This window comes from Siphateles boraxobius, unplaced genomic scaffold (genome assembly GCF_051911475.1).
Source record: "Siphateles boraxobius isolate OS27281-9 unplaced genomic scaffold, OSU_SipBor_1 25, whole genome shotgun sequence".
NCBI lineage: Eukaryota > Metazoa > Chordata > Actinopteri > Cypriniformes > Leuciscidae > Siphateles > Siphateles boraxobius.
In genome coordinates, this window is record NW_027508866.1 from 5,899,600 (window position 1) to 5,927,384 (window position 27,785).

At 37.8% G+C, this 27,785-nt stretch overlaps 1 protein-coding gene across 2 annotated transcripts; it reads left to right on the forward strand.

The window, feature by feature from the left end:
* Positions 1-166: 166 nt before the first annotated feature.
* ubl3a (ubiquitin-like 3a) lies at positions 167-27,785 on the forward strand. Of its 2 annotated transcripts, XM_077242179.1 has the most exons (6): positions 232-486; positions 581-920; positions 19,085-19,193; positions 21,575-21,661; positions 24,123-24,200; positions 26,060-27,785. In XM_077242179.1, exons 2-6 carry the CDS (start codon positions 894-896, stop codon positions 26,110-26,112), a joined length of 354 nt encoding a protein of 117 aa, XP_077098294.1. In that variant the 5' UTR covers positions 232-486; positions 581-893; the 3' UTR covers positions 26,113-27,785. The 2 variants fall into 2 exon arrangements, with proteins under 2 accessions (XP_077098293.1, XP_077098294.1); XM_077242178.1 differs by having other exon boundaries at positions 167-920.

Below are 27,785 nucleotides of genomic sequence, written 5' to 3' on the forward strand. Positions count from 1 at the left end.
ACAAAATAACTAAATGTTATCACACAAAACAAACATTAGCCTGATTATGATTTTAAAAATGTTTGCCCTTGAAAAGGACTAAGCATCCAGCATTTTGATAAAAGTTCCTAATTCCTAAACCCTTCCAACTAATTCGTTTATAATGAAACGTATCTGGACGCGCATTGATTCGTGGGCTTGCCTCTCTCTCTCCGCCTCTTCCTTTAACAGCTGGGGGCGTATTCATCCGAGCACACACACACACACACACACACACACACACATACCGATCGACATCGCGCCGTTTTTATCTGCCTCACTAGCTCCGGGTTCCCCCCGTTCAGCCTTTCCCCGTCAACTGCCGCCATGTTTTTCTGAGGCAGGATGACAGCAGAGAGTGAGCGCGGACGAAGACGGATATAAGACGGAAAAACCGTCGAATTACAGCATTTTTTCATCTACCAGGCGACTGTTTTTTATTGCGAAGTTCGAGGAACTAATTTCTCGGTATATTTGCAAAACCCAATGACTTAATAGTAGTGTGGTTTTGTTTTCGTATGGCGTAGGCACATTTTCCTAATATATATCCTTTTTATTTCAGGATGGGAGGGGGTCCTCCCACATAAATATAAAATCCAGAAATATTCTTTCCTCCGTTTTTAAGTTTATACCATGAAAAAGCAAAAACACAGAAGCCTATCTGAAGAAGAACCTATTCCTCCCTGCGCTTAACTAACGTTACCTTTAACTTACCAGCGAACCTACAGGAATAACCAGACGAGTGATCTCTGCGTGATTAACTGCTTTACCACGAGTCACCTGCTGTCAAAACTTTACTTCTTAAGCAAACTGAAGATAGAAAAACGACTTTTAATCTAATCTAAAGTGAAGATCCGACAGAGCTCATTTCAAAGATGACGGCAAACATCCCTGTCGACATGGTAAGAATCTAATTATTCTGTAAAGGGTTTAACGTTAATGGTGTACGTTGTATGGTAAAATATTGTAACGTAATATGGTAAATGTTGTGTTCCTTGAAACTAATTAGTATCTATTTTGTGTTACTAGTTGTTTTCTGTTTCTGTTACTAAAAAATATTCCAATAGTGATCAGTCTGTTTATGGTAACTATTCTTGACATGCTATTACTTATTCTTACTTATTCGAATAATAGCCTGCTAATATTTCAGTCAGTAAATAGTAGTACTTATTCAGTTGTTACTAGTCACTAGTTACTAATACTGACAAATTATTCTTCCACTGTTATTGAAAACAAATTGCAATATTTTACTAAAATTGATTAGAACAGTTTATTCAACGAAATAATAGTTTTACTCTATATTTGGTAGTGAACTAATAGTTATCTGCAAAAATGGAAATACATTCTAGTTAGAAGTTGATGGTTCATATCTGAACCACATTCAACCTCATTCAATTAAAAATGTGTTACTAGTATCCATGGAATAGTTACTTGCCACTATTGGGATTCTGACAAAGGAATGTTGACTGAGTACTACAATATAATGAGTAGTACTATTGAATTTTTTTGTTATCCTACTAGTCATTATTGGATTATATTTACTAGTAAAGTACTTTAAAAACGAGTATCTGTAACATCAAATTAGATAGTAGTTAGTTTTAAGGAATAAATATGTTAAAATAAAATAACAAGTGTTTGTCAAAGATCATAGAAGGTCACCTGATCTCTTTGTTGCTCTTGCAAATAGATTAATACAAGATAAACATAAATGACTCAGTGTTATTATTAAATGCCTTGGATCTCTTTTTGCTGTTTCGGCAATAACCCCATTAAAATTCCACCTCTATCAGGAAGGGCAGTGTTGTAAAGATATCCTATCAGATGGCTTACATAGTGCTGTTCTGACTGATAGTGAGGAAGTGTGATCAGTGAGACTTTAAAACAGTCACTGGTCCATTTGCACAACTGAAATTGTCTCGGAAATGTGAATCAAGGCAAATGATCAAAACGAAACTCTAACATTAGAATCTTGCTGTCCAGGGGGATGATTTAATATAGGTTCTGTTTAATCCTCATTACATGCCTGTAAAATGACATTTCAAGCTTTGCACTGTGATGTAAGGCTATAATAGATTGAGACTTCTAAACCCGTGGGTGTTGGTAATGCTGCTATTCGCCAGTGTAAGTGGTTTGAATCCAAGGATGTGGGGAATCTGCTTATCAACCATAAAATACAGCCCTGATTGTGTATTAAAACATTGAAACTAATATCAAAACAAATATGATCTCCTTCTTTTGGGACCAAACTGTAACACTGTTCCTGCTTGTTAGTCAAGCATGCTTTGGATATTCCAAACAGCTGATCTGGCTGTCAAACTCGAGAGATGCCGACACTCTGACATAGGAGACTCTGTTTGATGTAATGTGCGCTGAGGGCTGATGTGATTGGCCTTTATAGTGCACATTGACTGTACTTCTGTTTCTGCAATCGAGTAGCAGTAAAATATAAATCTGGCCCTCAGAAAGGCTTCCTTGGCAACTTTAGATTAAAAGAGCAACGGCACGTATTGTTAATTGATTTTAAGTGCAGAAAGGTGAGCCCGATCCGACCCTGATGATGACGATGCATCCCTTGACGTCTCAACAGAAAGAAAGGTTTTTCTCACATTACGCAAACAGGGACCAAACAGGAAACAAAGTGCTACTGTATGTTATATAGCCTAAAGTCAGGTATTGATTATCTAAGATGGCGTTAGAAGGACGGCTTTGCAAACATTCAAACCTCACAGAAAATACTTTTATATGGATTTGCAAAAGAACGATAAAAAATAATCCATTACTAGCTTTAAAATTAATCAAGGGTTTTTAATGCAGGAGCTGCGTGACTTTTTTCTGCGTTGGGTTTAGGTGTCTATTTTTGGTGTCTCTGAACAGCCCGTTCAGTTTTAGGATGAAATGTCCACTCTGTGAAACTTTGAATCATTGTGTGGTCTCCAGCTGAGGGGCATTCATTTTGGGGGTAGGGTTGTCAAACAATGGGAGTGTTTGTGTGTGTGTGTGTGTGTGCATACACATCTTGTGGGTGGGCATTTTAATGAATGGGCTTTTTTTGTTGAGAGCTCTCACAGTTTCAAAGCAACGAGATGTTGTGGAAGCCTATAGGTGCTACATCAGATATGCTCTTTTAAAAGAGTTCGCTTTGATCATTTGTGAGACAGAGGTGTGAAGGAGAACTCAATACTCCCTGACAGTACTGTGTCACTTTTGTGTGGTGTCATGTGGTATTGTGTCCTCTATGTGTAGGGGTGAATTAGTAGGGGATACCATTGGGAGAAATGTCAAGGAGAGACCTCCCCTATGGTTATTGTCCACACACTTGAGTAGCGTTGCTCAGCACTTTCAGAAGTTGAAATGATGTAAAAAATGTATACGTCGTTTATACTAGGGCTCCACAATATATTGAAATTGTCAAAATATCGCAAATGTATATCGCAATAACTGGGGTCATGAACAAAATACAAAGAGAAAATCACTCACTGCTCTTGGCTGAATAACTTTTGTAGCTTTAATAAGGATCAGTATAAATTTAATTCATATAGTGAAAACTAAGCAGTGTTTTATTTTTTACATTTGATTATTCAGTTTCTGTTGTTTAATAAACCTAATGTAGGCTTACCTGAAACCCTAAACCCCGTGGTTTATATTGATGTTAAAATAAAACTTATGCTACAGTAAAACACTGCTGTTCACTTTTAGAAGTTGTAGGGATGTTTTCTAGTCACGAAAAGAATGTGAAACACTTATGTAGGTTATATAGTTTAAAATATATTTTAAAGGAAATTTAAGTTTATTTTATAATATCGTGTAGCCCTAGTTTAAACTTCCTCTAGACATGAAATGGCATTTTATTTCTGTAAATGTGACATTTTTTGAATTAAACAGGATATTTACATTTACATGTAAATGTATTTTAAATTTACATGTAAATACATATTTACATGTAAATGTAAAATATGTAATGTGGATATGTAATGTGGATATTTGATGTGAAATCAAACCAGATTTGTCATCGAGACTTTCGCAGCGTTAACACCTGCGATTATGCAACCAAGTTCAAATCAGTCCCTTTGAGGGGAATTATAAAATCTGTTTCATGACAGACAGACTCTCTTCTGAACCCAAACAGTCACCTGCTACGAACCGGCACCTTTGAAATGAGAGGTAGCCAAAGTTTGACATAACTACAGGAGAAAGGTACAGGGTATAGATAACAAAATGTTTTTGTTTGCATATGAGAGATGGAAAAGGTATAGAAAACGTGAATAACATTTATTCATTTAGCTGCCGCTTTTTCATATAGCAATTGTAAGTCGCTTTGGATAAAAGCGTCGGCTAAATGAATAAATAACACTTTCTGGCTTGCAAGTAACTTCACAGTTCAAATTCACTTGCATTTGCGTCCTTTTGTGGAGATATTTGTAGCATGTTGTAGACAGTGTTACGTTCATGTTCTGTATTTAGGCTATCTGATCAAAACGGAAATTTTGGCGTAATTGTGTGTTATTGTTCATTCAAGCGCGAAAGAGAGTTTGATTCTGGCGCACTGTCTATGCACACGATACTGGCGCGCGTCTGTCTGTGCCTTGTTGCCTTGTTAACTGTGTTAAATATTTTAACCTGTTAAACTGAAAACAATCGCAGGTGTTAACGCGTTAACGTTGACATGTATATATTGAAATTAATATATTGAAACATGGATGTCACCGGAGGTGATACGAAAAAAAGTACCCGAAAGCAGGAACCGGTACAACTTTTACACAGTGGAAAACCAAACAAAGGCGAGTCGAGTCGAGTCGAGCTGGTACTGTGTAGCGGAAAAGCACCAAAAATCTGTTGTGAGAAAAAGAATCACAATGTATTGATTGTTTAAGCACAGTCCTAAAATGAAAAACAGCATAAAAAGACAGAGAGATAAAGCTAAAGTCTGTTTTAGCATCTGTTGTATCTATATGTGTTTGTGTGAATAAATGTGCCACATACAACATGGCGAGTATGATTTGAATAAAGCCCAGAGAGTGCTTATGGGTCAGTAAGGGTTAAAAGGCTAAAGAGGGAGCGAGAGAGAAAGGAGGAGGAGGAAGTAGCTCAGACTCACTCAATAAAGGATCCTTTCAGTCCAGTGAGGAACAATTTACAACAGCTCTGAGAGAGAGGTGCGCACACACACACACACACACACACACACACACACACACACACACACACACACACACACACACACACACACACACGCGCGCGCGCGCACACACACACACAGACACACAGACACACAGACACACACACATACACACACACACACACACACACTGTCATGGAAAGTTAGAGTGATTCAATGTCAGTTCGTGTAAATAGTGCTCAGGGCCTTATTATAAGTTGTTTTAACTTCTCTGCGGTGTTTCTACATATTCATTACTGGACGTGAGTCAACATATATCTGTTTTTACATGTTTCCAAAGGTGGTTCTGTTCAAGTTTTGTGCGAGTGTGGCAGAGACTGACTGCAAGGGTTGTTCCACTGTACACAGTGGCTCTCGCTCGCCTTTATGACTTCATTGCACAAGCATTCTCTTGTAGTTTAGTGAAGACACAGACTGAAATCTCAGGCCAGACTTCCCTTCTCTTCCTTCATACCTTTCCCTCTTTCTCCTCCAAGCCAGCCAAATGTTTTTTTTCTATGATCATAAGATGTGATCTAAATGTGATAAAATTTTGACTTCGTTTTTAAAGATAGTCACTTCTAAGACAACTGGTGTGAACTATAGGCTAATATTTGATATATGAATCATCAGAGCCATTTCAGAGAATACAAATTTTTTTTTTACCTTGTAATTTTTTACCAAAATATCATAGTTTAATCTTTCAGTGAAACATCAGACTTGTCTCTGGTGATGTATGACTCCAAACATTGTGTCCTCATAATCAGGGACCCAAACAGCGCGCTTTTCGGCGCCCTCCCACTTTTTTCACGTCAGTTTGGGTTACTTATGTGAATCGTGCAGATCCGGAGAGATTTTTTTAAGGGGGGGGGGGGGGGGGGTCTGATTATAAATTCACCAACAGTAATTCTGGATTGCCTCCACCAAACAAGTAAATAGGAAATAAGCAAATCAGAACACTGTAATAAGCGTGATATTGTTTCTTCCACTAGCTCGTGGCCTGAGGTAGCTCGTCTAGGCGCCATACGAGGATGGCATTGTGCGCGCTCACGGTGCAGAAACGCGCCCGCGGGTGGATGGCATTCTGCGCGCGTATACTATTTTTTGCCCTCGTATTCTGTTCGCGAGTTTTGAGACCAAATTAAACGCCATAGGCCCGTTCACATATCGTGTCTTTTGCGCTCTCAAGTTCGTTATTTAACATGTTGGCGCGCGACAATCGCGCTCACAATTGAAGCAATTTTTCCAGGCGCAGCGAAATGAAAAAACTTTTCAAACTTTTCAGAATGACGCAAGCGCACCGCAGGTCATGTGACAAGAACCAACCAATCAGCTTCACCCTTTCCGTAACTACATTGAAAGCTCAGTCAACATGAAGGATGGGGGTGCACCCAAACACTACAGGTGTTTTTCTCTTCTCTGTAAATAAATCTTGTAGCAGAGCTACAGCAAGCGTTTTTCAGTGGTGAAAATCTATTAGCTGTTAAAACTTGTTTGTCGTTGTGGAGAGCGCAGTGCATGGTTGCAGAGCAACGACAGACGCCATGGGAAAATCTGACCGAATTTTACTATTAATAATAAAAGATAAGCTAATGTGCATTAATGTATATGTCAAGTTTTTTTTTTTTACTCATTCTTTTTATAATGTTTTAAAGGCTGAAATGTGAGGTTTATATTTTTATACAACCTTTTTTGTCAAAACTTTATTTGATTTTCATTTTACTATATGTGCCTATCGGGGTGGGCCGGGGATGGCAGGGGTTGGTGGCAATGTAAGTATCTGGATATTTGTCGCGGGGCGAGGTCTTTTTTGACCAAACATGTGTTTGCATCCTTGATAATCCCCACCCCTTTCAATAAACTGCAAGCTCACATTCAGATCTGCATCCATCCAATCAACAACCGATGGATTGAACCAAGTGTCCTACAGTCCTACATTTTTTCTTATTTATTAATTCTGCTGTGGACTGAAATATAGGATATTTGTGTGTGTACAAATTAATACTTAATACTTAATTGTACTGCCACATAGTCTGCTTGCTGTATCTAAGAACTGGTGCTTATTTACCATTATGCACTCTATTTGACAAAAATAGCTAGAAAAAGCTGTAGGACAAACTACAGTCATGACTTTCAATGAAAAATCTTCTCTGGGCTCGCCCCAAAGAAAAGATAAAAAAAGATTTTCAGTCATGAAGTTGGTCTGTGGAGCTTTGACTGCAGTGCTGTAATAATTCTGCTTGTGAACGTGTGCATGATAGTAATAAGTGATGAGAAGGGTGTTTTTCAGGTTTGTAATACATGGCTGTAATACAATATCAAAAGGCCATTTCTATCAGACGGCCACCTCACTGATGGGGAGGTAAGTGAATGGCTCCCCTCCCCCACTCTCTCTCTTTCTACAGATGTCTGCCCTTTTTCAGCAGTAGCACGTGGACCGAGCCTGCAGGCGAGAGACTGCATGCCTTCATCTGGCTACAGGAGATGAGATATTGTTCTTTCACGCTTCGCTGGTCCTGCTTCTTTTCATCATTTTTCTGTTCTCATATTTCCCCATAGCTCCATCAGGAAAATATTTAAAATAATAGTATGTCAAAAATATTATTATTATTATTATATATATATAATTTGATTTTTATATGGAATATATAATCATTCTCATGAGGCAGAAATCTGGCTGTATTTTCTGGCCATTCTCTATTGTAGAATGTGTTTTATTAACAGAGATCATCTAACATTGTGACCTTCAAGATGTGTCACGTTGTCCTTAAAGCACTTTAAAGGAATCTTGTTTCAGTTCTAAAAAGGTCAGAGTTCTAGGTTTGTGTTTCTTCAGCGCCCCTGAGTACACATTGCTAATGTGTTTATAGAAGGTGTGTAATTAGCCTCAAGATCAGGAAAGTTTGTACAAAGATGAGTCATTCTCAGATTCAGCATTTATTAACACCGGTGTGAAGTCCACTTATGTGATTGTAATTGGCACGTCGTCAGGCGGGCCTATATTGATTTCAGTGATATTACCACCCTTGTTTTCTCATCCGGTGAGATGCATCATTTGGGCCGAATGAGTGTGTGTGAGTATGTGTGTGTGACTGATTGTCCTTCAGGACTGCTGATGGGGCATCTGGACAGCCTGAGACTGCAGTTGCTGGTGTGCTGTGGTCATGATTAAGTACGGAAGCGGAGTGAGTGAGTCTGGGAGAAGAGAAGACCAAGAACGAACGATAATGGGAGTAAAGAAAGTTCTAGACATCTTGAGGAAATGTTTGCAAAATGATCACTTTTACCGTAGCTATTGAGACCGGCCCATTATAGGGAAAAAATCTATCAAGGAAGTGAGGAATTTTTTTGCCACCTTCTGTTTGTGTGCGTCGTGTGTTTTTACAGGAAGTTTTTGATAGCCAACACCTGAAATCTATCTATCTATCTATCTATCTATCTATCTATCTATCTATCTATCTATCTATCTATCTATCTATCTATCTATCTATCTATCTATCTATCTATCTATCTATCTATCTATCTATCTATCTATCTATCTTGTTCTGGGAATACTTCACATGTTCTTTCCCTCCATTTCTTGCTTTGTTATAAGCATGACGAGGCAAACGCAACTGAGAGCAAAATCAATCACTTTATATTCAACCTACCGCACATCAACCCATGCAGGGAACATCCGGACTCTCTTTGTGTTGCTCGTTCATGGCAATTTTGCCCATGTGTGTGCACACGGCAATGGCTGCGAGTCAGTTCTCAAATTTCTGCATTAATTTGTCCCATCATCCACTGAGGTCTTGGAAATAGACAGGGAACTTTACAATTTCTCTAAATCCCCTCTTGCAGTTTAATTTCCCATGTCTAAAATGTGCCATCTAATTCTCAGATCTCATGTCATTTAATGCTGTTGTCTCTTTCTCATGTTCCGCACTCTTCATAATGAGAATTTAAGTGTCTGACGCACATCTGAAAGTTATCACATATTAATAAATGCACGGGTCTCTTTTTCTCAGATTTTCGGTCCCCTAACAGTCTGTCCAATATCATGAAAAGACGATTTAATATGAAACCGTAAGGAATCGTTTTGTAGGCTGGAATCTATTCATTTAGAAGCTCTGCCTTGAAACTAGTGGCCAAATGAGCTAGCTATTATCAAACCAATGCCTATGGTCATTGTGTTTTTGACCCATGCCAGAAGTGAGACATTTATCCTTCCATTCCCATGTCCAAATGCATTTCAGTGTGTCATCTTGGACATGTTCATTGCTTTAACCCCTGCTAATGCAAATAGGCCAGACCATTTTATATTCTGTTCAGAAGAACCTGACCTGTAATGTTGAATATCTATGCAAATCCCTAACAAAGGGTGGTTTACTTTACCGTACTCAGTGGTTTCACCAGAGAAAGAATCAGATCTACACTGCAAAGCGGAACAACCTGTTCTGTCTCATGTTGAGAAAAAACTGGATTGTACAGGCTGTACCGTACCTGACAGAACTTTGTTTTTCTGTATTTGTCCTCTAGAGGTCTGAAAACTTGCAAAATTAACTTTGTTATACTCATAAAACTTTACCATGTTGTTCATTTTATAGCAAAATCATTTTATGGATAGACTTTTGCTGCTCTGAATTATGTAATTAGTAGACAGGAAATGGGATTCAAAAATGACTTCTGCAGTGTGACGTATTTCTCAGTGAAACATGATGTTCTGTATAGGGTGGGAATTAATTTCATCTGTCGGGAATTGACTGGAATATAAATAGCTAAAAAAAATAAAATGTCATTTGAAAGGAAAATTGTTTCAGAGGTACAACAAGGTACACTACTATTTAAAAATTTGGGGCCGTTAGATTTAAAAAAAAAAATGAATCTAAGTTTGGCCCTGTCTCAAATGGCGCACTTCATGCCGACTTTCGGTCTCGTGGACTTAAATTGCGCGTGCTCGCCGAGTCTGCGAGTCCGTAGGCCGTCCCATTTAGCATTTTAACGCTCTGAAGTGTGCTCAGCAGCGCCCCCTTTGTACCCTTGAAGCGGTCTTCCGCGAAGCCCGCATAGATGCCGGCTCCAGGCATTTTAACTACCCAGGAATCCTTGCAAAATGCCAATCAGAAAACGGATGGGAGGAGATTTTCGCTCACGGACTGTTAACATGGCTTTATGATAGGCGTACATTTTACCAGTTGTTACTTACAGTTTATACAAACATTATCGACCAGTGGTTGATATCTCAAACATAATAATAGCGTGTTAAATAATACGATCGCATTATGATTCATTACATAAATAGAACCGAATGTCATGGCTTTACTGAGTCATATAAACGTAGTATGAATATTGAAACCTATACATTTTTCTTAAACTCATTTACATTTTAATTTTGTGTTAAAATTGAACATTATGTATTATTATGCACAACTGTATTGATCATTTACATAACCATGACATCTATTCTAATGGCCAGGTGGCATATACAGTTATAGAACTGTAAAAGCAGGCTGTGTAGTTCACATGGACATAAGATTTGGGAAAATAAAATAAATCCTGTTCTCGATGCTAAAGACTGTAATTTTTCTAATGATATTTGTGATATTTTTCTAATAAAGGGACTGATGAGATGACCATTAAGTTTATTCAGCTTCGACGTCTGAGCTGAGACCTTCTTCCTGTTTCCGGCGTGACGATCGAGTCTGTCTCAAAAATACCTCTCAATGCGGACTCGCGCTAAGGGCCCTATAGGTCTGCAATACATGACGTCACCGAAGTGTGGACTCTGAGGAAGTCCACAAGTCCGGAGTGTGCCATTTGGGACAGGGCTTTTCTCATACTCACTAAGGCTGCCTTCATTTTATTAAAATTCAGTAAACATTAATATTGTGATATATTAGAATTTAAAATAACTTTTTATTTTAAAATTACATTTATTCTTGTGCATTTATTTTTATCAGCCATTTCTATTCCAGTTTTCAGTGTCACATGACCCTTCAGAAATCATATGCTGATTTGGGGCTCAAGAGACTTTAGTTTTTATTTAATATTATCAATGTTGAAAACAGTTGTGCTGCTTAATAGTTTTGTGGAAACTGATACATTTTTCTTTAGGATTTATTGATAAATAGAAAGATCATTTTGTAACATTATAAATGTCTTTACTGTCACTTCTGATCAGTCTTTTGCTGAATAAAAGAAAAGAAAAAACTTACTGAACAAAATCTTTTGAGTGGTAGAGCGTTTCTTTAAAAAACTAAATTTCTTTGGAATGACATGCATTGATAAATCATTCACAATAAGACCAGGAACATGTATTAAGAAATTTAATGGTGTTAGTTAGTTGTGATTTGTTGACTCTTTGTTTATTTAAAGCATGCAGTCAGTCAGTTTAGGTATAGGTACGGTAAACCCTAATTTCAAACTGAGGAAAGAAATGACACTTCCTTCTTAGAATGAGATGCTCTGAGAAGCTTCTTCAAACTCTCTCAGATATGCGGGAAATCCCACTAACGCCCTGACTGATGAAATAGAGATGAGTGAGTGTGATCACAGTCTTCAAATCCACCTCGGTCTCAACTACATCACAGACTCCTGGAGACATAGACAGAGATGACACTGTTTGAACCAACACTGTGCTGTCAGGGGGAAGATGGATGGCTTCCCTGTTCTGTCTCGCCTGTTTATGACCGAGGTTGAGTTCGCTCACAGAAGCAGACTCCGAATACACTGAGCAGAGGAAATGGGTTTTTCATTACACAGAAACAGAAAATGTTAATCTTTTGTTGAGCAGTATGATCATATTTTCTCAATTCTGCGTTGCTTCTTTGTTTATCTGCATGCTCTGTCTGACTGTGACATGCTTAAAGCATAAAGACCTCTCTCAAGATTATAGGTCACAGCTTTTCTTAATGTCATGGTATTATTTATATGATTAGTTAGTTTGTCTGAGTGACGCTTGGATATATTGGGTATTTTTTCATATTTTCTTAATTCTAAAGTCCTATACATAAAAATGAAACATGCAAAATGTAAAAAAGGTTATAAAAAATATTTTTTACAATAATATTATATTTTTTCTTTATAATACATGGTTTATACATACAAAATATGTGTGAATTAAATGTAATATTTTTTTGCAATGGGGTCTGTAAAAATATCAGCTAAACAACTTAAATTCTGTATTATCAAGCTTTGCTGATTAGCCAAATGTAATCATAATATACTGTACCTTTATTTTTATAGTATAATAAGGCCATAGTGATTTTTACAACAGTGTGAAACTTCATTGGTACCTTTACTAATGAAGAGTGGTATGATTATTATTTCTGGGCTTAGTGGTTTCTGCTAGCATTTTTCCCCCTCAATTTTTCTTTGTCTTTTTACTACTTTTTACTATTGTTGTGGCTTAATATATTACAATTACTATTGTTGCGGCACTTAATATCGGTATAAATGGGATCCTATTTTGGAGACGCTTCATGATCCAGTCACTTGAAGTCTTTGTGGTGGGAGCTGCAAGTCCTAAGACACGGATCAACAATCCTAAACTTGCATTAGGCTTGTGTGGTCTTTAATCCCTAATGGCTCTTCCGTGTTGTAGGTGACTTGTCTTCGTATTGGAACGCTAGATCATTGTTCTTTAACCAGCATATACAGACATAACAGATCTCGCCATAGAACTCACTAATTTCCTCTCTCTCCAAAACGGACAAATCCCTGCTGGAGGCAACCTTTCTAATATTGTTTTCATTGATGTGTGGTTGTGTAAGTGCTGTGAGTGTGTGTCTGTTCCCTATTGCATAAATGTCATTCCCAGAACAATCTGGCAGACCTCTATTCTGGGATAGTCAAAGCCGGTCGACATGTCACATCCAATGTGGTCAGCATTTGTTGTGGCTGCTTTTAGTTCATACGTCATGTCTGACACACTCATTACTGTCAGCATATCTCTCTCTCTCTCTCTCTCTCTCTCTCTCTCTCTCTCTCTCTCTCTCTCTCTCTCTCTCTCTCTCTCTCTCTCTCTCTCTCTCTCTCTCTCTCTCTCTCTCTCTCTCTCTCTCATCCTTACCCCTTTTCCACCAAAGCATTGCTTTGAGAGCCGGTTCGGAGCGCGCGAACCAGTTCTTTGTGTTTCGACAGCCAAAGAACTGGTTCTCGGCCAGGAAAACTGGTTCCAAAGCAGCACCGACTCTTTGCTGGACTAGAACCGTTCTTTTACCACGTCATGCTTACGTCGGGGGCTGGGGCGGGTTTAGATGTGTTCTAAACATATTTTCTGACCATAATATAGGATCGCAAAGCCAGGAGAAGCATTTTGCAGAAACACGATGTAGTCCGCCATTGTAATTGTTATGCTTGAAGTTGGCGTAAGCGTTTCTAGTTTTTTTTTATTAAAAACATTATTTAAGCAAAGAAGAAAACAGTCAAAATTTGTGCAAATAAAGAGAAAGAAAAAAAAGACACAAGACAGGGGTACATAACTAATCAGAAAAGATTAACTTATCAAAGGAAAAGGTTAAAAGACTTACATATTTCAATTGTTTTTAAAGGCTTCTTTGTTCATGAGTTAGAGATAATCCCAAAGTAATGTTGTACTTGCAAGCGTTTCTAGCTGAGACGTATAGCGACGTACACAGTGATGTTACGACGTCGTTCGCTGGGCGCTCTAGTCAGTGGGAAAACAAACAGGTTCTGAGAAGGTTCGCAAGTTGAACCAACTCCGAACCAACTTTGAACCAGCACCAGTTCCGAACCAGTTCTTTTTTGGTTGAAAAGGGGTATCTCTCTCTCTCTCTCTCTCTCTCTCTCTCTCTCTCTCACTCTCTCTCTCTCACACTCACACTCACACACACACACACACACACACACACACACACACACACACACACACACACACACACACACACACACACACACACACACACACACACACACACACACACACACACACACACACACACACACACACACACACATTGTCTCTTGGCAGAACCACCGGGTTGTTTATCCTTCTAAAGCAGAGAATCTCCAGCTCAACTTGTGATACCCAAAAGCTACAACCTTCAGAAAAACATCTAGTACTTCACGCTCTGTTTGTAACTATAGCAAACCTGAGACACCTGCTCTGGATAACGTATCTGTTTTCAACATGTCAGCTGTGGAAAGACTATTGCAGGTGTTATTTTAGTACCTTGCAGTGCCATATAACAATACAGGTGTCACAATTCATTATTATTCATTGCAATATTGCAGTTAAATCATGCTATCTACTAAAATGCATGATCATAATGGCAACAGACCAAATATTCAGCTAATATTTTAAGATTATTAGCAGCCGCCAATAACGTGCCTGATACTCAATTTCTAAATCTAATGTCTGCATTGGCAGAGCCTTTGTTGTGCTTTGTGTTTCTGTTGTATAAATTTTTCCATCACAGTGGAGATCCCATCGCCGGCCTGTAGTCTCACGAGGGATATGCTACGTGACGCCTGTGTCCCTAAGAAAGTGCGTTTGTTTTGCGCAGGAGAGCGCTAGGGGGTGATTACATAAAACAGTACATCAAACATTCCCCCTGAAGGGTTGGTTGCGGAGAGCCGGGTCTTCCTACGCTGGGATTGGTGAACATATTCTGTGAGGATGCATTAGTAGAGATAAATATTGAGTGGTATAATAATGTTTGGCATAGCAACTGCTGTCTTCACTCCGAGGGAAACACCTGCTCCTGGGTAAGACTGGTACCAGCGTTACCCTCGCCTACAAAATCATTCCCCGGCGGATGTTTTTTGCTGAGCTTGTTGTTGTTTTAGTTCCTCGGAGGCAGCGCTGCATGCCGTACTACGTCATAGTGAGATTTTGTCTGCTCACCAAGGAGATGGATAGAGGAGGAATGTTTCGCGCAGACGTATCGCAGCATAACACATATTTCTGCGGTTAGATTGGCTCTTCCTCCTTTCTGCGTACGTCTGGAAACATTGTATAAATCAGCTTCGTCTGGTTTTTGCTCATTGGCATTCACCAGGTGAAGATGATATGTCATCATTAGACAAAGATGTGGAAAAGATGGAGTGACATAGTGAAAGATGAGATGCGGCGAGAGAGAAAGAGACAGATGAAGAAAGACTCTGCCTGCAGGTGATTCAGGTCAGCGCTCTCATAGAGGAGCCGCTGCCACGGTTACCATCTCTATGGAAACTAGGAGGTGTTCCATTGTGTTAGAACCATAGATATAAACATAGATGCCTCATTAGCGACAGTATCTATGGGCCGCTATAGACCCCTTTTGCGTCGACGTCACAATTACGTCACGGCGTTAGCTGGAGGCAAAACAAAGTGAAAACTGAAGGCGGCCAATACAAACCAGCACAGATTCGGCTACAGAATAAGGATCTTAAATTATTATTTTTATTAAATGTCATCTTGTTGCGTTTCTGGATGCAAGAATCACCTACAGGATCCAATTTGAAATTTGATCGCATAATGTTTTCTAAAATATTGTGATTATTTGTGAATCTAATTTTTGTCTAATTTATGTCAATCTATGATTGTATACATTGTTGTGATTGACTTTTTAAAGCACCTGGTAAGAAAGAATAATCAAATACATAGTTAATTAATATAATTTTAATACATTACAAATATTTGTATTTCTAGAAAATGTTCACATCATTAAAATTGCACTTTAATGTCACTCTTTACATTGTCGTCTTCTAGCTTGGCGCTGGGCAGGACCGCGCAATGTAACGTTGCCACAAGTCAAGACCATTCATCACAGTTATAGGCAACTAAAGATGTATATGCCCTCAGTTTGTCTTTACGCTCGGTTTTTCTATCAGGTAGATGTAGAAGGCACTCAACCGAGGTAACGTTAATCCTGTCAGATCGTCCATCCATGGACTGAGCGTGTGTGGGTCGGCCAATCTGGTTCCGTCTGTTAAAATTAACTTTTGCAAATAACAATCGCTGTCCTGGACAGTGAGTGACCTTGCACATTGAGATACAATCTGATTTTCTCCCGTCATTGTTAAAAAACAAGCTAACAAAACTTGCAAACTAGCTTTAGTAAAGCGGCCAGAGGGATCGTTCTGCCTCCACCTAAGCTCAGCCCACATAAAAAGGTCATCATGTTTACCAACTGAAAAGGGGTCTATACGTAAGCCTTTCGCCATATTGAGCGGTCAAAGCGGGTCTGTGAACACTCGAGGTTAAGTTCACTGTGCGTCTGCTACCGTAGTTAGAGGCATGTATGAATATCTATATCTGTAATAGACTTCAGCAGATGATCTAGCTAAACTAACAAAATAAACCTTATTCAACAGCAGCGCCATCTTTGGTTTTTAAAGGGAATGAAAGGATGGACATGATACATTTCATCAGTGGGTTATACTGTTATTTAATATGTTTTTGGATCGTTCTACAGACGGAACACTGCCAAAAATATCTTTCCAAGGAACTTCAGTAGACATAAAACTCCAGACAGCATAAGTTGCGGAAAATCATAAGAGATCTAAGAGCTTTATTCAGCCGTTTACAGCAGATGCCACAGTAAGTCTATCCCTCAGAGCCTCGCTTTCATACCTGTCATGGCACTGCTCTGTCTGAATATGGTCTATATAATAAGACGAAGGTGTGAGCTAAGTAACACAACATTACCATATGGTATAAAAACCTGTAATATTGAGTTATAATACAAATAGAAACACAAACCAACACATTCCCACCTATGAAAGGTTATCCCACTATAAATCTCATCGGTTTCATAACCAGAAGCTGTGCAATGTTGTGGCATCAATGATTCGTATTGAGTGACGACACGCTGACCGTTTCCAAGATGGCTGGCGTGCTGATGTGTCTGGAGAGGTCAATGTGGAATCTATGTGTACAAATCTATGGCTACAACTGCCATCCTGATGTTTTTAGCTGACGATTGTCAACTCACTAAGTGAGTCCATATGGGAGAATGACACACTCATTTTCAGTTTTGAGTTAAACATTGTTCTTCATAACCAGTGGCAGACAGATGAGTCAACATGAAACAACAACCCATTTTTACTTCATAATGTGAAGCATTTTGAGTGAAAGCATATTCATGGAGGAAAAAATGTTTTATAATTGAAATATAGGATTCATCTCTTTACATTTGGAGGATACGAATACTAATTTGAGGAAACAGATCTTCTTTACACCTTACACTATTTCTGTTTTCTGACGTATATAAATCAGCATAAGTATATTAAATGGAGGAGTGAATTTGCAAAAATGTGTACAAAAATATTGCGATAAGTAGATATTCTCTGGTATTTCCTTCCTGTGTGGTGGCTTCATAAAATAGCCACATACTAATCCGAGCCTAAATTAGATTTGCATGTGTATGTCTGCGTGATAAACCAACCATTGTTGTGCATGAATGTGCGTCTGTTTGTTGACTGATACTCTTTCCTTTGAGGAAACTGAAGATTGTGTGTGGTGTGTGTGTGTGTGTGTGTGTGTGTGTTGTGATCTTTAGATGAGTTGTTTGAGTGTGCAGGCTCTTGCTCCTGGCTCTAATCTGATTCTATAAAGTGCTTAGGAGGATCTTTGTTTCCATCTGCTGGTTTTCACTCTTGTTACATCACTGCAGCTGGCAGCGTGTGTGTGTGTGTGTGTGTGTGTGTGTGTGTGTGTGTGTGTGTGTGTGTGTGTGTGTGTGTGTGTGTGTGTGTGTGTGTAGAGGGAGGAGCTTAATACTGGATCTTCTGATGACACTTGCATAGTAACACATGTGCATTGGACATGCACTGCCCAGAGTCATGTGCGTCTCTCTCTCTCTCAGCTTGATAGATCCTACTCTTTTGTTTTTAAATGGGCGACACTCTGCGATGTGAATGAATATAATAAAGGACTTTTTGCAAATGATATTGCTTGAGTGCTTGCACAAACAGCATAATTGCGCTGATCGAATCACTGGTGGTTCGCATTCGCAAGGATAAAGTGGAGGATTATATAAAAGATTTATGAAATAATTGCTCAACCGCCCATCTCCATTAATTTTACTTATTTATTTTTATTTAATGTTAAGCAGTTTTCCACTCAATAATGTAAACCAATGTTTTTTGCAGTTAAATGAAACTGAGAACACCATACTATAGTATTGGTAGCTAAAATCATTATCAAATTAGTCAATGTGTTGTATAAATGAACATGCAAGGAGCATGAGATTGGGAAGCTTTGACACTGACAGGCTTTTTAATTCTGAGAAAATATGCTTACTCCAACTCTCAAGTATTTCTCCATCTGATAAACCTTAAAAACGTACTGTGGCAGTACCATGCAACAGTGACAGAATAATATAATACCATGGTATTTTGATTTTGGGGGTGGTAAGATGTTTAAAGAAGGGTTTAAAGAATTTTGGGGGTTTAAAGAAGTCTTTTAAACTTAACAAGGCTGCATTTATTTGATAAAAACAGTAATATTGTTGAGCCATTACACCAGTCTTCAGTGTCACACGATCCTTGAGAAGTGATTCTTTAGAAAAAAAAAGATTCTTTAAAAAATATAAACACTATACTCTTATTGGTAGCTATAAGAATAATTCAATTAGTCATTAGTGTTTATAAATGGATGTACACAAGGGTCATGAGATTGTGAAGCTTTGTGTCTGACAGACTTTTTAATTCTGTGAAAATATGCAGATCTTTCACCAAAGTTCTGTGTGCAGACTGTGCACAGATTCCATGTAGGCCTGCGAATAGCGTAATAGCTATTTAGGTATTGTTTTAGCAAACTAACATTCAGTTCTGGCTCCATTCTGGTATGAAACTCAGAAATACATCGCATTACACGTTAAAATGGGTTGCAAATGCCATTTTGTGTTGATGATGAGGAAGTGTGGTGTGTGGATTCTGACCGAGCTTCTAACGGCTCTATTGTTTGTGTTTGCGTTTCAGATCAACTTGAGGCTCATATTGGTGAGTGGAAAAACAAAAGAGTTCCTGTTCTCGCCAAACGACTCTGCGGCCGATATCGCCAAGCATGTGTACGACAACTGGCCAATGGGTGTGTGATGATCACATCTTAAAACACTCACATATTGTTTTGAATGCATCCCCCAGTAGAAACTGTTGGCTCTTGTGAAGGATTTTCAGGCTTTTGTTTCCTGCCGTTGAGTAGATTCCTCTTTACAACCCTTTTCTGTTTTCAGATAATCTGTGCCGCAGACAAATCTGAGTCTGACCGAGTGGTAATCCCATGCAGAGCTAGATTCCACCCACTGTACAATGACCCTAAAGTCAATGACATTATTCAGGGGAAAAAACAGCATCTGAGTTTGTGATTTTATACATCCGTCTGACCGTCTTTCGGCCTGTGCCCGAGGACTGTGTGGTTTGCATTCAAATATTCCACAGATACTGTTCTAGCATGATTATTCACACACATACTGCTACCTTTGAATTGTAGAACAGCAGATGGTATACAGACTATTTCATCTGTTTCTACACTGTCTTGGCAACCCATCTGAAACTGCAAGTGCTTTCAGGGATCTGGCCCCAAGCTCAAGTTTAGCTTTTTGCGCTTGACTAACCTGTTAAAAACATACTGTTCCAGTACCATGGTGCAGTGATGGTAAAATACCATGGCATTTTGATACATACACTACTGTTAAAAAGTTTGGATTTGGTAATATGTTTAAAGTCTCCCTGTAGTCAATAATTTTATCGCTTAAAACTCATCTTTGATCACCAAAATTACATTTAAGCCTTTTTTTTACGTGAAAAACAATTCTTCATGTCGTAAAATAGCTTGAATGTAACTCTTTTGCCTCATTTAGTATACGAGGTTTTATGAATATGCAAATGAGCCCCGCCTCCACTCACTCACAGAAGCTCAGAGATCCACTCGTTGTCGATCATACGTTGATCTGATTGGTTACAAGGTAGTTTGTGACATCAGAAACCAGCGATTTTAAATCGTGTTTTTGAGACTGTCTTTGGTTCACTGCAGTTTTAAGGAGAAAATACACAGCAATGCTGTCGACTTATGAATTTACACATGGTTTGTCTTAAAGCATATTAAAAACACCATATAGACATATAAACAACATTAAGAACTTGAATTTTTTTTTAACGAAGCATTTTTTTCTTACAAAGGCTGCTTTTATTTGATAAAAAAACCAATAATGTTGTTTAGCCATTACTCCAGGATCAGTGTCACATGACATGATCCTTCAGAAATCATTCTAATATGCTGATTTGGTGCTCAAAAACAAATCTTATTATTATCAATGTTGAAAACAGTTAATATTTATTTACTTTTATTTTGATTATTATTAACTATTTATTTGCAACTTAATATTTTGTGGAACCCACAATATTTCTTTTCATAATTCTTTGATGAATCAATAGATAAAAATCTTTTATAGCATTATAAATATCTTCAATGTCTTGATTATAAAAGTATCACATTTTTGTATCAAAAAGTATCTTTCCTTCATTACAAAAATCTTACTGACCCCACATTTTTGAACGGTATTGTATTCTACCTGAATGGTTAGCATATTCATATCCATAATCTTGTTGTATGTAGTTATATGGTACTCCAGAGAGTCTCAAGAATAAAAGTCCATTACTTTGGTAAATGTCTAAAAAACAAACAAACATGATTTTACCATGGTTCCACGTTCCAAAAAACAATAGCCTATACAATAAATACCAATATGTGGATATCTGCTCTCTATGTCTGGTCAAGCTAGCTAACGTGCTTGTTTTGACGTTTTTCTGAGCTAACTAACCAGCTAAACCATCTTAAGCCAGTCTGAGACCAGCAAGCCAACTTAGGCTGCATTTTTATTACCATTTCTTGCTCCAATCAAGGGTTTATTTAAGTTTATGTAATTTTAATTTAATTCTTACTTTGAATAGCTCTTATGAAAGTCATCAGCCCTTAATTCTAAGGAATATTGATGAAAAAAAAGAAAAGGAATACTGTGAAAAGAAAGGCTTTCTTTGTTGTGCAGTTGGTAACCTCCATCGGGGTGGTCTGGGATTGAATCAGAGTTTTATTCATAGCAGACGAGCACAGCAGAGCCTGTCACCTCATGAGGACTCAGAATGACCATCACTTGAGTCTTGTGATTGAGCCTCCATTTGGACTGAGTCAAGAATGAGAGAGATCGGTGGGTCATATGACCGGATAAATGAATGACGTGAAAAACGAAGGAATGAGTAATGTGGAAAGACGGGTAGAAAAGTGCCTCCAAAAAGAAAAACACTTTTTCTTCATTTACTCATCATATACTCACCCTCATGTTCCAAACCTTTGACTTTCTTTCTTCTGAGTATAATAACTTACATTTTGGTCTGTCTCTTGTTGGCTTCAGATATGTATATTTTGTGTACAACACAAACATGAATGGCTCTCATTCGTTCTGTCTTTAACAGACTGGGAAGAGGAACAAGTGAGCAGTCCGAACATCCTGCGCCTCATCTACCAGGGCCGATTCCTACACGGCAATGTGACGCTAGGAGGTGAGCTGCCCTCCCACACTCCTCATTACCATTATTTACATCACATCACACATGCTCTGTTACTGTTGATTATTCATTAAATCATTCTTATCAGTCCCGAATCAGGAGTCTGACCGGTTAGAAGTTGCCTGGCCTTTTCTCTGCCAGGTGAATTCGCTGTGTCCCATTAGACTTTTATGACTGTACAGCAGGCTTGTGCAAAATTCAGAATTTCAGAATTGGCCTCCATTCAATTCATGAATGGGAATTTGAATTGAATGGACTCCACCCCACAGGAAGTTGAATTGGAATTGGAATTGGAATGACAGGAAGTGGAATTAAATTCATGGCAATTCAAAGAAATTCCACACAGTCACACATCAGAAAGAATGTGTTGAATCTCACATACACTCAGCGTTAGGAAGGTCACTTTGGAAATGTAATTGCTTACTGTTATAAGTTACCCATTATAAATGTGGTTTGGATTACTTTATCAATGTAAAGCAATTTCCTTTTAATTTGATTAGTAGCCTAACTAATTAAATTACACATTTTACCTCAGTAAATTTACATTTATTCATTTAGCTGACACCTCTGGAGCAACTAGGGGTTTAGTGTCTTGCTCAGGGACACATTGGTGTCTCACAGTGGATTCGAACCCGGGTCTCTCTCACCAAAGGCACGTGTCTTAACCACTGCGCCATCACCACCCGCAGTGATGTAATACAACTAAATACAATTACATTTATTTTGTAATTCAATAACATAATTTCATTACAGGTAACTATCACTCCTCAATACATTTACAGTCCTGCATACATTTTGTACTAAATATATATATATATATATATATATATATATATATATATATATATATATATATATATATATATATATATAAAATCAAATGTCCACCTCAAATTCATGTTCTATCATGTTCTATCAGAGTCATGTTCTATCATGTTCCACAAAATTACAATTACAATAAATCAAACTTAATTTTTTGTTCTGTGACTAGAGCTTTTAACATTCATTACTGGGGGAAAATATTTCCTGTTAATGTAATCTGTATTTCCATTGTTTAACACTTCACTTAAAATATCTATATGAATTTCTTAGAATTTTTATTGAATATCAATTCTGCTTCCTTTAATTCAAATTCGAATTGTAATTCTAGATCCCTTTTTTTGACATCAATTCAAATTAAATTCAAATTCAAGAATTGAACTGAAATTCAGGAGTCATTTTAAATTCAATTCTGAATTGCACAAGCCTGCTGCACATATATTTATTTTGGCTGTGTCTTGGTTTATTTGGGGCCAGGGTGCAGTGCGGGTTGATCCATCACAGTTCAGCTGATTGTGAGGATGTACACAGAAATTCAGCTCCCAGGCCCAATACACCTAAAAGTAACTATTCTCAAGTCATGAAAAAACTCACTTCATAAAATGAACTTAGAAATATTCTTACAATACACCAGAGAGTTTTCCATTTAGCTTTGAGGGAGAAGAGCAGTCTATGAAAGTAGGAAAGCACTGTCCGACAGACCTGTCATCAGGGAAAGAAAACAGGGAGGAGAGGAAATTCTTTGGGCGTGAACAGGAAGAAGTTTTATTTGTTTGGCCATCTCTCTAGCAACTATTAATGATTGAGTGGCTTTGTGAATGTGTGTAAGAAAACACACGAGTATATAAATATGTCTTACATTTTCTAGGAAATACTTTGTTCTTTCCCTCCATTTCTTGCTTTGTTATAAGCATGACGAGGCAAACGCCAAATCAATCACTTTATATTCAACCTACCGCACATCTATCTATCTATCTATCTATCTATCTATCTATCTATCTATCTATCTATCTATCTATCTATCTATCTATCTATCTATCTATCTATCTATCTATCTATCTATCTAGTCTGTCATCACTATGTCTTTCTGTCAGGCAATCTTGGCTAAATTGTGATTAGAAGCGACTATAGAAGTATGTTTTCCTCTCAATACACTAATAAATTAGGTCTCTTTTGTCTTTTATAAATATTTGTGACATGTGAATAGTTAAACTTTACTCATATCTAATGGGTTTTGCGATGTTTTGCCTGGGCAAACTTTTCCCATAGTTGAGTAAAAACTCACAACAAATTTCTGAACTGTTTGGCTGATGATGTGATGGTGGTGCGCAGGGTTTGCCAGAGAAGTGTCACTTTGATAATACATGCTGACACCTTCTTGATTCAAGAGAAGCAGGCATGAAGACAGAGTCTGTCAGTGGGGCAGAAGGCAGCAGCAGTGGTCTCAAACTCAAATAACGTGCAATAAGGCACAGGCTTAAATGCTGCACTCATACAGGGGTTTACTTGTCATCTTGTTCCTCTGTCCTATGACTTTATCCCTTTGAAAAGTTACTTTGGTCTCATAGATGTACAGCTGCATTAGGCTCTTGTTTGTCCATTCAGTCTAACACTTTTTTTCTCTCGTGTCTTGCAGCTTTAAAACTGCCTCTCGGAAAAACCACAGTGATGCATTTAGTTGCCAGAGAGACGCTGCCCGAGCCAAATTCCCAAGGTAACCATTCTGCCCTTTCTCTTTTCTGTCCAGTCCTCCTTCACTTTTTCACACGCTCCCTGCCTAACTGCAGACTTCACTTTCTTCAAAAATCACCAGTTTATATGTGGATCATTCTCAACCTCTGGCAATGTCTTTCAGAGGTTTTATAGTATTGTATCACCAAAATATAAAAGATGTTGGTTTTAAAATAGGAAAACAAATAACTATGAATTTAATGTTTGCTGAGCATATTCTGACATATTAGAGTTTTAAGCCTTTTAACATTTTTTATTGAAATGCTGAATTGAAGGCACATTTTCATGAAATAAGTGATGCTCTATTTATTGATGTATGTGTAACGCAGATCAGATCTGTTATGGGAAGAAGGAGGCGGCAACCGGCGAACATTTAAAGAATTTAATAACAAAATTAAACAAATACAAAACGTAAGTAAAAGGCAGTAATCACGCCACCGGCCTCGCGCCGCTCTCTCACGGCCCTCGGCCTCGTCCTGCTCGCCACAGTAGGGTTTCAACATAGAAAGAAATATGAGATTGTGTGTATATTATATAATTGTGGTTATTAATTTAAGTTTGAGTGGACACTTTAAATGAAAGATAGTTAACACTTTACAATAAGGTTTTATTTGTTAACATTAGTTAAATACATTAGTTAACATGATCTAACAATGAACAATACTTCTACAGCATTTATTAATCTTAATGTTAGTCTCAACATTTACTAATACATTATTAAGATCAAATGTTGCATCTGTTAACATTAGGTAATGCACTGTGAACTAACATGAACAAGAACATTTTTATTAACTAACATTAATGACGGTTAATAAATGTTGTAAAAATATATTGCTCATTGTTAGTTCAAGTTATTTAATGCATTAATTAATGTTAACAAATTATTGCCTTATTGCAAAGTGGTTATAATAATTTTCAGGTGAATTCATTGTTGATAATGATGAACATGAATTAAATATAGAAGGGTTCTTTAAAATAAAATTCGAATACATTTTTATTTATTTAAGAGTTGTGTATAAACCACTTACAATTACATAGTACCTTGTTAAACTATTAATATTATAGTGTGAAATAAAACAAAATATACATAAATAAAATCCCCACATAAAATAAAATAACAAAATACAATTTTAAATTTAAGTCTTCAATTGTTACTTTAGTAATAAGGTGCAGTAAATGTATATTTTTAATCAAATGTCTTTTATATCATTATTTATGCTGAAACACTTTGTGCATTGACAATTTTTTGCTGGGTCCTGCTGTCTGATATATCAGTACTGAAGATAATGGCTCTGCTCCAAACCTTAGTGAGCTTCCATGCTGCCTACATGGCTAGCTGTCTTTAAAATCACTGAAAAAGAAGCTCATAAATGTTTGACTTGGAACCTTTTAAATAGGCCACATTCACACAGCAGCAGAATACGCTTGTCAGTCTTGTATTCGAGTCCCTAATACGGTTACGTTCACACACATTTCAGTTATATACGAGAGTGACAACCGTATTACTCACACCCGTAAACAATTAAATAGTCTTTTTAAACCGTTTTTAACAACATCTTTTTATATTGAATGAGATTTACTTACATTTCTCTCACTTTGCCCATCATCCTTCACCAAGCTTTTCAAGGATGCATTCTAGGATTGTGTTCTGTGTAAAGAATATATGCAGAATAAAATCTGAATCTTATAAGGAAACATAACTATGTTGCCTTCCTCTCTAAGAACATAACAGAATGCCTATGATGCCTTAAAATCCTGTTTAGGTAGGCAGCTGTGGTTTGGGAACAGAACCATTGTTTTGTTTTTGTACAGTAGTATTAACTACATGTGTTTTCATTTCAGGTCAAAGGAACCGGGAGAAGACTGGAGAGAGCAACTGTTGTGTGATCCTGTAAATACATCCCTTCATCCCTCAGAATGAGTGTGTCCTGTCACCCTTCGCCCATGCTGCTTAAACACAACTACTCACACCTGACCAGAACGAGAGCTTCACTTCACCTGGAGAGGAAAAAAAAAAAAACATCACACCCGAGAGAGGGCGAGACCAGGCTCGGGAACGCATAGTCCTTATTTAAGCCAAAAGATGTCAAGAAAATCCAACCTCGAGAGCAGCAGATAATAACACACATCCCGCCAACACCCTCACACACACATTTCTGGTCATTCTACCTTCATGTACACCCAGCAGACCTGTAACTCGTTTCATCATGCTCACTCTCACACACAGACACTCACTCCTTCCCTTTCTACCGGTTTGCACATGTTTTTTTATTGGTAAACATGAATGATTCAGTGAGGAAGAAGAGACCTTGATTCATTCCTCTCAGGAGGGAGACGTGTGAGGGTGAAATGAATTTTACACACAATCTGATGAACTTTTCACGTTAAACGATGCACCACGTGCTCACCAAGCTTGGCTCGGGTCCGGTGCGGAGGCGGAAAGGCACGCCGTCATCTACATCTGAAATAATAGCACACGCTTCCCTGGCGGTTTAACCTCCACTACACACGCCCTCCCGATAAAATACTAATCGTCACATGTAGGAGAACAACTATTGATGTGCCTGATGAACGTTTTAGAAATGTTTATTATACGTTTCCATGTGTTTTAAATGCCCCATTCTGGTCACGGAGATCCAGCGTCCTGCTTTAACAAGTTCCGGTGCTCGATTAGCCTGTCCAGGTGTGTTTTGAGCGCAGGAGTCAGGAGTTTGCAGGAAGGTAGATCTCCAAATGTTGGTTTGATTCACTCATGGAAAGTCTAAATAATCCACAATGAGTAACAGTGACATTTGTGGCTGTGTTTTGACAGTCAAACAGTGTTGCGTCTGCCCTCTTTAGATAGATCTGAGCTGCTCTCTTTCAGGAAGGGTAAGATTTATCCCTTTATTTTTTAAGTGTGGTGGTGTAAATTAATGCTTGCGTTTGGAGCCAGAAGATAACTATGGAATGAAGTTTGGCTTGGTTTCTATTTCCCCATCCCTGTTAGATATAAAATTTGTTTGCACAATACAGAAACATGAGCTGTTTCATTTCTAAATCTGTGTAATTTTTCTTTCTCCTCCCTTTTTAATATTTTTCCAAATGGGAATTGTATTCAAAGGTTACATATGTGTAGAGTATATTTAATATGAATCTTATAGAGAACATAACATAACTATAGATTGTTGATATATATTGTTGTCTAGTGTATGATAGTCTAAAAACAGTTATTAGCACATTAGCATTTGGAGCAGTGAGATGCTGACAATGTCATGTACTTTAACAGCAGCAAACCCCTCTCTAATGGCTGAAGAAATTACTGTACTGTTTTCTTTTTTCTTCAAATGTTCATAATTTTATATCTTTTTTCTTCCTTTGTCTTTTTCTGTTTATGTGATCTTTGCTTTTTGTGTTTTAACACCGCACTAGGTCTGAAAAATATTGGTCCTTATCAGGGTTCAAATCTGTACAGAGCTGAAGTTTTTAAAAATATAATTGTAAATAAAACTAATGCTTCTCATTCTCTAAACTACAAATGGAAATACATCTATAAACTGAATAAAGAATCCAGAATATTGAAGTGAAA